The sequence below is a fragment of the Hevea brasiliensis genome, chromosome 5 (genome assembly GCF_030052815.1).
Source record: "Hevea brasiliensis isolate MT/VB/25A 57/8 chromosome 5, ASM3005281v1, whole genome shotgun sequence".
Lineage (NCBI taxonomy): Eukaryota > Viridiplantae > Streptophyta > Magnoliopsida > Malpighiales > Euphorbiaceae > Hevea > Hevea brasiliensis.
Window position 1 is genome coordinate 6026387 of NC_079497.1, and position 12226 is coordinate 6038612.

The 12226-nt window shown below is 28.4% G+C and overlaps 1 protein-coding gene across 1 annotated transcript; it reads left to right on the top strand.

Annotated features, from left to right (window-relative positions):
• The first annotated feature begins 6324 nt into the window (after positions 1 to 6324).
• LOC131180202 (probable terpene synthase 6) lies at positions 6325 to 11532 on the top strand. Its single transcript, XM_058147837.1, has 7 exons — positions 6325 to 6444; positions 6585 to 6855; positions 7077 to 7449; positions 7543 to 7659; positions 10532 to 10633; positions 10742 to 10874; positions 10993 to 11532. The coding sequence occupies exons 1-7, from the start codon at positions 6325 to 6327 to the stop codon at positions 11530 to 11532; spliced, it is 1656 nt and encodes a 551-aa protein (XP_058003820.1).
• Positions 11533 to 12226: the final 694 nt, after the last annotated feature.

Consider the following 12226-nt stretch of genomic DNA (forward strand, 5'->3'; position numbering starts at 1 on the left):
AAGCTTGAGAAGAAGAAGAGTCTGCCATGGTCAGATGGCTCTGATACCATGTGAAGGATAGATGAACCTTGTCATTTACTGTTGTTAAATAATAATATACATACACGGACTGTGGAGGTGGCAGACCTATAGCCAACCTCATCTAGTTGTTACACAATTGGAGTTTGTTACGAGGATAAATACACGAGGATAAATACATGAAGATAAATATATGATTATCTACACGAGATATACTCTATCACTACTCTATCATATACAAGTTCTTTAATTTCAGTCTACATCTATTTTAAATTCAACAATATATTTCACAGTAAATTGCATTTAGTGTAATCAGTTCACATTTGATTTTAAAAATTAGAAAATGCATTTTCTTGATTAATATACCTATTATCTGATATGTTCATAAGCATAAGATTCAATCTGTTAGCTAGTTGATTGATTTCTTTCACAGCAAACACATGGGGCAATGGGAACAAGTCTGAAAGTGAGAATAAAAGTAAAGGTATAAATCAGACTAAGGCAATTTCATATTTTTTATATGTATTTTAGTCAAAATAACATAACTAATAATTGATAAATTACATCATAGGAGATTTCTTTTACAATAAAAATAATTAATTTTATAATAAATGCACTCGATTTTAAAATCCCATTATTCTCTTCCCCTTTAAATATGGATGAAGACCAGAATCTTGTCATATTTTATTAAATTATTTTTTGATGCATATGTATACCCCAGTTGTCTCCATCATGATGGAATTTCTAATTTGAAATTGTAACACCAATTCATAAACACTGACAAATGACTATAAATTAAGAGAAGTAGTTTATTAATCAGTCACGATAATTCAATTTAATATTTTAAAAGTTGATTATTGATGACGAATGTAATTTATACGCAGTATTTCTTTTATAGTTAAACAATGAGAGATAACCTTAAAGTAACGAATAATTTTTTATGTATTGGTGCTAGGGTGTTGGGTTCCGGTTCCAATCCGGAGTCTATTTAAAAATTATAATCGAATTGAAATTTTAATATAATTCTAGTTTAATTCATTATTTTTTTAATTCTGATTCGATTTGGTTTTAGGTTTTTCATTTCTAACCCAGTTTGATATAATTCTAATTTGATTCTTAATTTTTTTAAAAAATTTTATACAATTATTTTCATAAAAAGTCATACTTGAATTAGTATTTAAATTTTTAAAATAAATTGTTAATATATAATATATCATATAATATATTTTTTAGCTATTTCTAATCATATTATATAATATGGTACTGATGTAACTTTTATTTATTCAATAGTATGTAATCTTTAACTATAAAATATAATTATGAATTAAGTGTATATATAATATAATGATACATTTATAATTAAAAATCATAAGATAATTTAATATATTTATAACTAAAGTTTATAAGAAAAGATAAAGAAAAGAATATATAATATTAAGTTGTATACAGTCTTTATATATATACAATAAATATATAATTATATTGAAAATAGGAAACAGATGTATAATTGGATTTCAATTTGACTTTGATATGATTTTGATTTGATTCTTAATGAAAAATTAAAATCAAATCAAATAATTAAATAAATTTTATTCGATTCAAAACCCAGAAAATCATGCACATCCTTAATTGGTGCTGGGTTAGCATTCTTTTCCTATTAGAATTAAAGGAGGCAAACAAGTTGAATATGACGAATTCAAAATATTTTAAATTCAAATCTTATTTTTCTTTCCGAAGGATTATTTTTTCATATATGGGTTTTCCTAAGAATTAATGTTTGTTTATTTTGAATTATGAGTTAATATAAATTATTCTATAAAGATTTTCAGCCGAATTCAAATAGAAGATTATGAATTTTAAATTAAAATAATAATTAAAAAATTTATTTATTTAATTTTCAAATTAAATTCAAATATTTTTAAATTATATTATTCAAAATCAAATCTTTTCAAAATAGTTATAAATTTAAATATATTAGAAATCAAACCATACATTTAAATAAATTAGAAATCAAATCAGGTCATGGGTTTGTATTTGGGAATTTAGGGATTTTAGAAAAATTTGTAGTGTTTAGGGTAATTTTATAACCCCAATTATTTTATTATTTTTTTCAATAACTTCTCCATGTTAGCACCCTTAATCTTTGTTAGTATAATTGGAGTTTGCACTTTCAGTTTTGGAGATTCGATGGATATATATATCTTTATTTCAGTTTATAAGAGTTGAGTTGTGTTATGAAATATTTATAAAGTTAAGAATATCGCGAAATTTTTTAAGAAAATTTAGAATAAAATTATGTGTTTGGCCTAATTTTAATGTTATAATTAAATAGTGCAGATAGGTGAAAATCACATTACATATTAATAAGATTTTGTAAAATATTTTATTAATATTATAAGCAATTTTATAAATTTTATAATGTTTTTCTATTATTAATTATTGTTATTAATTTGAATAAATTTAATATATTTAATTATTTTTCTACTTAATTTTTTATTTTAACTTTAAGGCCATGACTTTTGTCATTAAATGGATCATCATCCATGTTCTTTAATTGCAGGCCATGATTTTCCAAGTCAAAGTCGATGTTTTTGCAAACATTATTATTAATATTATGGAAGAAAACAACAAGGAGGGAAAAGCCAGTCGATGCAACATCCAGATGAACAGATCCCCCATACACCTGCTTAAAATGCAAAGCTGGCCCTTGTCTCGTGTGCGTGGACGTTCTTGCACCAAACGTGGAAAAAATGAAAATAACAAGGGACCAGGCCGAAGTAATCACAGCCAAGCCAGGAGAAATTGATTCGGCGCATGGCCTAGGTGCGCGTGCTTTCTCTCCTTAGTTGAACCCTAGCACTATTTAAGACAAATTTTAAATCTGTCTTTAGCCGACACCCCACAACGCTGCAGTGGAGAAAGATTAATTTGGATTTTTATTTCTCTACTATTATATATGAGCTAATTCTTATCTAGGGTGTCTTTGATTTTAACTTGAGATTTTAATTTAATTTATTTTATTTAATTTTTCAATATCAATGCACTAATTTATTGTGGAGTTTAACGCATTTGAATATTTATTATTTAAATAATTTTGTTCATTGAATGCCTAGGAAGAGAAGTTTAGTGAATACGAAAGAGCAATAAACAACCTAAGAATAACAGTTGGGGAGGGAGCAAAAGACTTGACTTGTGGAAATTTATATTAAATGATCATAGGATCTAACGAATTAATTAAAAATTATTATTTTTATTCAGAACCAGGTAGTAAATTTTTATTAATATATTTAATACAACTCAAGAGAAAATATTAAATAAATTAAATTATTTTTTCTTATATTAGATAATTAAAAGTGAATTATATCAATCAAATGGATTAAATTGAATTGGCCCAAATGAAATTAAAATCATTTTGTGCTTATCATTATTAGATTTCGGTTGTGTGATTGTGATTATTTTAAATTAATTTTTAAATTTAGCTTTTTTATTAATTATTTAATAAATCTTTTTATTTAATAGTTTAAATAATAATACGATTAAATAAAATTTTAATATTTAATCACATCAATAATTCTCTCATTATTATATTATTGATGACTTAAGTTTTTTATATTATCTCTTAAAAAAGATTATTTCTTAGTAGTATATGGCCATAAACTAAGCAGTTGAATGGTAATAATTAAAATAAATAGTAACTTTGCGATGGATATTTAATTGATAATTAAATGATAGTTGATGGCAATAAAATTAATTGTAACAAGTTTCAAGATTTCGCTTATTATATGTGGATATATTTTTCAGTCATACATACGAACATACTAGTTATTTATTTTTTACAGAGTGAGCGTTGACCATGCCATTGGGGCGGAGACAAAAGATAATTTTTTATAATAAATATATTTTAATCACCAATTATAATGAAATTCACATAATATTTATTTTTATAATAAATCTTTATCATAATTAATAATTATAATACAGTTATTATATATAAAATGATTATATTTTAAAACTTTTAAGAGATAACGAGATTATAGATGATTTTAACCTCTCAAATATTTTTAAAATTATTTTAATATATAATAAAATTGTTTTTTATTAATTAATTTTTACAAATATGTTTTAACTTTTATAAATATTTAGAAAAAAATATATTAAATAGGTACCATATATTTTTATTTTTTATTAATTGATCGCTTAAATTTTATATTAATCTCTGATAATTTATGCTTTATTATTTAAATTGAAACATTAACATTATTTGGTTGTGATTAAATAAATATAAAAGTTTAATTAAAATTTAATTATTTAAAATTTTTTATTTGTAGTTGTTATTTTATGAAAATTAAATAAAAATTAATTTAATAATTTTTTATTATATAATTTAAAATTAGATGAGATTTTTATTTTATTTTCTTCTAATGATTTCTTAGAAATATATATATATATATATATATATATGTTTTAGCTTCGTCTCATTTTGCTTTTTGTCATTTATTTCATTCTAATTAGAAATCATTTTATTTACACAAGTACAAGTAAATAAAATTATTTATCTCAATTCTCATACAAATTTTGAATTGATCAACTTAAATATATATTTATTTTTATATGATATATTTATTTTATTATTTTAATAAACTCTAATTTTCATATATTTTTTATTTTAATAATTATTTTTTTTATTTTATGCTATTATGTCATATAATTAGTTATTTTGGATTTATATCTTTTTTCTTTAAATTTATAAAATCTATATAAGAAATTGACATAAAACTTTGATGTTACTGATTTTTATTTTTTAAATAGTATAATTTATATTATGAAGTTATATAATAATTAAAACTATGATTTTATATTACTTATATTTATTATAGAAATTTTATTATAATTCTCCATAAATCAATAAATAATTTTTATAATTTACTATTTTGTATTATTTTTATCTATTATAAAATATTTATAATAGATGGTCAGTACCACATGCAAGTGGAAGACGAGGCAGTGTATTTATATTATTATTATTAGGGGATGCAAGTCGCCAAATTAAAATCATTATGTTCCTTCACAGGTGGTGGCGGTCATCTGCAGGTGTCTTCTTCTGGTGGTGGTGGTCACCAGGAATAGTTATATAATACAACGGTAATCTATATAATATGATAAATAAATAAAAATTATTTTAACAAATTATAATCACTAGACAACAACTAAATAAAATATACCTTAAATAAAATATTTAAATTTAAATGTTATTTAAAAAAGTAAAAAAAAAATGAGCCAAAAAATAGAGCATACAGTCTGTCTGATAGCTAATTTATATGCTCTATTAATATTATTAAATATTTTAAATTTTTTATATTATTTTTTTATATAAGTTTTTAATATTATTTATGTTAAAATATAATATATTAATTTATATTTTATTTTTAACTTTATATTCAATTAATGAAATATTATTCTTATTTTATGTAAAAAAAATAAATTATCATTTAATTAGTAAGATAAGAATATGATGATTTCTTTTTAATAGAAGGCCATCGAATTTAAACTACAAAATTATAATATTAATTTGTGCAACTCAAAATAATACGACCATAATAAACCTACTATAAGGGAATTGCTTGCTTGTTTTGAAATTTTTTTTTCTACTCAAGCGAACGTAGCGCTTGAAATTATAATTGGACGTTAAATTTTGTCAGTATTTCACTTTCATTATTTAATTTTAATTTATTATTAAAAATTTTTAAATTTTAATTCTATTTTATAAAAATCTTTCCAACTTACTATAGTAAATTTTAATATTAAAAAAGTAATAAAATTATCTTTTTATCTCATTTTTTCTCACACTCAAAAAAATATTTTTCGTTTTAACCACAATCTAAACTTATCACAAAAATACTAATACCATTTAAAAATGTTAAAATTGCATTTGTAAATGTTATACTGTAATTTAGAGAAATTCTTTAATATAAAAATATACAGATTAGAGAGATTTTTTGTTAAATAAAATTAAAATCTAGAAATTTTTTAGTAACAAATTACCCATTTTAACCTATAGTTGAACCCATACATAACGTGATTAACAAATCATTCGCCCAATTATTTGCTATAGTTATGGGTACATGTGATTTAACTATAATTATTGACAGGATTTAACTACGTTGCTAAGTCAATGTCTAAATTTCATTTTTAAAAAATGAAAATAAAATATCATTGGCTGTTCAATGAGAATGCTTTTCTATAAATGGCCATGTTTTGATCCTTATAACGACCATAAGCAGGCCTTGTCTTCAAATTCTCAAAGAAATGGCAGCGCAAGTAGAGCATTTGGCAAGCAACATGGAGCAAGAGATTTCTCGTCCATTGGCTTACTTCCCCCCTACCGTGTGGGGCTGTGACTTTGCTTCACTTCCTCTGTTTAACTCCGTAAGCCAACATTCAAACTTTTCTTTTTCTGTTTAATTACATGTAATATAGGTAACTTGTAATTCTTGATAATCGAAATTATAATTAATTATAATTACAGCTGATTGACTCGAAAACAATATTTCTCAACCTTAATGCAGGAAATTGAATCATATACTAAAAAGGTGGAGGTGCTAAAAGAAAAGGTCAAGGACATGCTAATGTCTTCCAAGAAAGATTTGATCAAGAATATTGAGTTTATCAATTTATTATGTCATCTTGGTATATCATATCATTTTGAAAATGAAATTGAAGAACAGCTGAATTACATTTTTAATGTCGTCCACGATGATATTAACGATGACTATGATCTCTATAAAGTTGCGCTTTTGTTTCGAGTTTTAAGACAGCATGGATACAAAATATCTTGCGGTAAGTGGCTACTTATGATAAAAATTTATTATATTTTATATGTTTTATATTACATCTTACAACTTAGGTCCATTTAGGCAAGAAAAATCTCTCCATATATAAATATATATTATTGCTTAATAAAGGTCAATTGTCAAAAGGAAAGACGCAAGAAATAATGTGACCTACTAATTAATAAAGATGGTTGTATGAAGTGGGCGGTGTTGTGATTTGTGAATCAGATGTGTTCAAGAGATTCAAGGACAGCGATGGAAAGTTCAATAAAGCCATATCCAATGACGTAAAAGGAATTCTTAGCCTTTACGAAGCGAGCTTTGTGAGTATGCGTGGAGAAGATATTCTAGATGAAGCAATTGCTTTTGCAAGGCCACTCTTGGAGTCTCTGGCTATGCAATCAAGCCCACATCTGGCAAAACACATAAATGATGCCTTAAGCATGCCTTTTCACAGAGGCCTGCCACGAGTAGAGGCTAGGAAATTCATCTATTTCTACGAAGAAGAGGAGTCTCACAATGAAACTTTACTCAAGTTTGCCAAGTTAGATTATAATCGAGTGCAGTTACTGCACAAACAAGAGCTAGGTGTTGTCTCCAGGTACACTTTGTTTGAGAGATCAGAGGGAGATATTATTTTATGTGTATATGATATTTACATTTGATATTGTTATTTAATTGTGTGTTTGATCAGGTGGTGGAAAGAATTGGATCTTGCAAAGGGTCTTCCTTATGTAAGAGACAGAATTGCCGAGGGATTTTTTCAATCAGCTGGAGTTCAATTTGAGCCTAACTTCGCTCTTTCTCGCATACTTTTTGTAACGCCCTCACCATAGGTAGTCCGTACAATTTACTGTTCCGACGACTCATATCTGTTCGGACAGTCAAAATGTCTGGAACTACACCTAAACTATAGTGAGGAGGCATAAATTAATGAAATAAATATTAAAAAAAAATATAGGAAAAATTTTGAGAAATAAAATAAAATTTAAAGAATTTATTAATTGGTATAAAAAAAAATAAAATAAAAATAATCCGATGAGCACCATGAAAGGCATTTTGGTCATTTCACCCCTAGAGGTGAATTTTGACTTAAATGTCAAATTAAAATTTGGAAATAGAATAATTAACATAAATTAATTTTATGAATTTGAATTTGAAAAATGAGAAGAGAAAGAAGAAGAAAAGAAAAGAAAAGGAAAGAAAAGAAAAGGAAAGAAAAGAAAAGAAAGGAAATAGATTTATGAAATTTAAAAAAAAAAAAATAAAGTACACATAAATGTATATAAATAGACACAAGAAGACAAAACCCCACCAACCATTCTTCTTCCTCTTCTCTCTTTCTCCTTGCCGTTCCCTTGCTCTCTCCCTCCCCACCATTTTTATCAAGCTTAAAGCTTGATTTCCCAAGCTTTTACTCACCAAAACCCATAGACCCCTTCACAAAAAATTTAGCCCACACCATAAGGAAGCTTTAGATACCCATAAGAAGAAGAAAGATTAAAGTTTGAAGTGGGTCACAAGAGGTTAGTGCACTAATCCCTCTTCTTCTCTTTATTAAACATGAAAAGCATGTTTAGCTAAGCATAAATACCATTAAAACAAAAAGAAAATCTAGAGGAAAGAACCCTTGAATTTTTGGCAGCCATGGAACTTGAAATTTATTGCTTTTAAGTGATGAAAAATGGTTCTATGAGAATGTGTAATTAGTTGAAATGTTTGGGTGTTTGATTGTGTAGTGTTTGTGTAAATTTGAAACTTTGAAAACTAGGGTTTGTGTAAATGTTGAGGACTTTGTGTAAAATGTTGAAATTGATCTATTGGGATGAGATTGTTGCTTATAGAAGTGTATTGCATGCAAATTGAAGTAAGGAAGTTGGAGGAGGTTGAGTTTTGGAAGTGTCAATTTTCTGCAGGTTGTGTTTGTTGAGGGCAGTGTACATTTTAGGCCATAAATAAAATTGTGTGACCCCAATTGGTATGAGGCCAATTGGAGGTGAAACTAGACCCAAAATAGCCCATTTTCCATGAAGAAACCATGCCCAAATTCTGTCCAAAACTTGACCTAAATACTGTCCAAATTCGGATTTCCCTGCAACCCAACCCAGAAAATGACCAAATGAACAGTACGTGTTCATTTGGTCATAACTCTCTCTATACTGGTCCAAATAACCTAAAATTTTAACCATGGAAAGTTTAGACATAGGGCTACACTTTTCATGAAGACCACTTAACCCAGTTTTGCCTTTAACAAATTCAAATTGTTAGCACAAGTTGGGTTACTGAAACTGCCAACCCAGAAAATGACCAAATGAACAGTACGTGTTCATTTGGTCATAACTCTCTCTATACTGGTCCAAATAACCTAAAATTTTAACCATGGAAAGTTTAGACATAGGGCTACACTTTTCATGAAGACCACTTAACCCAGTTTTACCTTTAACAAATTCAAATTGTTAGCACAAGTTGGGTCACTGAAACTGCCAACCCAGAAAATGACCAAATGAACAGTACGTGTTCATTTGGTCATAACTCTCTCTATACTGGTCCAAATGACCTAAAATTTTACCCATGGAAAGTTTAGACATAGGGCTACACTTTTCATGAAGACCACTTAACCCATTTTTGCCTTTAACCAATTCAAATTATTAGCACAAGTTGGGTCACTGAAACTGTCAACCCAGAAAATGACCAAAATACTGTTCCTTTGGTATGCTTGACCAGTTTTGGCAAAAATGCTATAACTTGGTCTCCAAAGCTGCAAATTGAGTGAAACTAGTGCCAAAAGTTTTATAAGACATAGCACAACAATTTTTATGTTTTGACTAAGCTCTGATACCACTAAATGTGACGCCCCTTACCCGTCTACTGTATAGCCGAGCAAGAAGTGCCACATTCGGTGCCGGAGCACCCTATCTTGTTTTATCATATCTATTGTAAACTTTTGATGTCATTTAAAACATGTATTCTATGTGTAGAAATTTTTTTTTTTATATCTTATTTCTGTGGAGACCCGGACAGAGCCTCCCTTATTTTATTAGCATCTGGCGGGTTCCACTAATCACCTGTTAACATGTCCATATTCATTTCACACATTTCCATATCATATTCTCATGTATCATATCATTTACAATTATTTATGAGTTCTCAAACGATCGGGAACCAGCCACTAGAGGAATTGTCCGCTTTGGCTATAAGCCTCACGGTTTTGTCCCATAGGTGGAATGGAGAACTTCCCAGGAGGTCACCCATCCTAGGATTTCTCTCAAACGAGCATGTTTAACCCTGGAGTTCTTCCAACTCTCAAGGCCATTCCACCAAAAGGCGCCTCTTTTATTAAATACACTGGCCCGCTCAAGCCCCTCTAGTGAGCCTTCTTGCAGTAGCTCAAATCAAGATGTCCGCTTTGGTGGAGTTAATCCTTGGCCTGTGAGCTAGGATTCGAACCCATATCACCTCACGGTTTTACTCGCCTCTTACCAATTGAGCAGCTCAATTGGTAAGAGGCGAGTAAAACCGTGAGGTGATATGGGTTCGAATCCTAGCTCTGCAGGGCCAAGGGATTAACTCCACCAAAGCGGACAGTACTGATTTGAGTTGCAGGCCCGGCCTCTAGAAGGGTACGCTGGCAAGAAGGCTCACTAGAGGGGCTTGAGCTGGGGCCCCCTAAGCCGGGGTGTGACACTTTTAACAAAGTGTATTCAGATACTGGCATTGGTAGATGATACATACGATTCGTATGGTACACTTCAAGAACTACAATGCTTTACAGATGCACTGGAGAGGTTTCACATCCTTGACACCTAATTATTAACCTCTTGTATTATTCATTATGTGTATCAAATTCCTCCTCTGAATCATATTGTCTCTCATTTCCATTTCACAATTCCCAGGGGCAACTCTGATCAGCTACCTGCAGATTATCTGAAGATTCTTTACAAGGCGGTCTTAGATTTTTTTGAGGAATTGGGGGATGACGAAGGCAATGAAGGAAGATCCTATTGTATCAATTATACAAAGGAGAGAGTAAGAACTATATCTAGCGCCATGATTTTTGCTATCAATATACAATTAATTAATCAACGAATACGAACTGATTTTCTTTTCCTTTTTCTTTTTCTTGTTAAATATATGCATGGATTAGTACAAAGAAGTGGTGAGATCTTATCTTGTGGAGGCACAGTGGTTTTATGATCGCCATTTGCGACCATTCAATGAGTACATGCATAATGCATTAATCTCATCCTGTTTTTCCCTACTTCCGCCAGTAGTCTTCCTTGGAGTGGAAAAACTTGCAGGGGTTAAGGAGTTTAAATGGCTAGAAACTAACCCAAAACTTGTTGAAGCTTCCAAATTCTTTGGCCGTTTACTAAATGACATGGTGGCCCGCAAAGATGAAGAAAAGGAGGGACACTGTTTAGCTGGAAATTGCTACATGAAAGAATATGGTGTCTCAAAAGAGAAGGCGATGGAAGAGCTTCGAAAGATGTGTGACAATGCATGGAAGGATATGAATGAGGAGTCCATGAGGCCAACTGCTGTCCCAATGCCTCTCATCACAAGCATAGTAAACCTTGCTCGTATGATGGAAGTTGTTTTCCAGTACGATGATGGATACACCATCGCCTCAAGCTTGAAGGACCATGTCACCTTAATGTTCGTGGAACCAATACCTGAAGACTGAGATATGTGTGTTTTCTATGTTGTTTCTTGCTTTTGTTTCCTTCTTATATAGGTGCTATATATAGAAAGTGCAATCGTAGGCACAATAATAAAATAAATCTGCGCCTTGTCTCAGTCCAAGAAGATGAAATTTCTTGGCGGAAAATAATTATGTGTAACTCTTTCTTACTGTAATTTATATGCTTGTGGTGAATGAATTCCTCCTATAATAAAATAAAAAAATGTTGTGCATATCTTTTTTAGGAACTAATTTTGTATTTCAGTCACACTCAATAATTTGTCCATGAATATATATGATTCTAATAACGAGTGAATTTTTGAATTGGAAGGTGGATTGATATCTCTATGAATTTATATTATTAAAAAATAATAATAATAAAAGTAAGTTTCTCAATAAATAAGCTTTGATAATTTTTCATAATAAATGATAGATTAAAAAAAATTGACACAGAGAAAATGTGTTTCAAAATTAAAATAAAAATAACTCAATTTTCTAGATTATATTAAATGGTAATCACATTATATGTTACGTTAATTTATTTGATTATAAAAAAAATTATGTAATGAAATAATAATTATATTATATTATTAATTATATTTTAATTAATATAACAATCATAATTTATAAAAATACATATAATTATGATTATTTGATAATTTTTTTTTTCATTATTGTTACTACCACTATATTTTAT

What these genes read in the sequence shown, in the direction of transcription:
- LOC131180202 (XM_058147837.1), top strand. Translation starts at nt 6,325, where the DNA reads ATGGCAGCGCAAGTAGAGCATTTGGCAAGCAACATGGAGCAAGAGATT. An exon ending in GAGCTAGGTGTTGTCTCCAG is followed by an intron (nt 7,450 to 7,542) that starts GTACACTTTGTT and finishes GTGTTTGATCAG; the next exon opens with GTGGTGGAAAGAATTGGATC. An exon ending in TCAATTATACAAAGGAGAGA is followed by an intron (nt 10,875 to 10,992) that starts GTAAGAACTATA and finishes TGCATGGATTAG; the next exon opens with TACAAAGAAGTGGTGAGATC.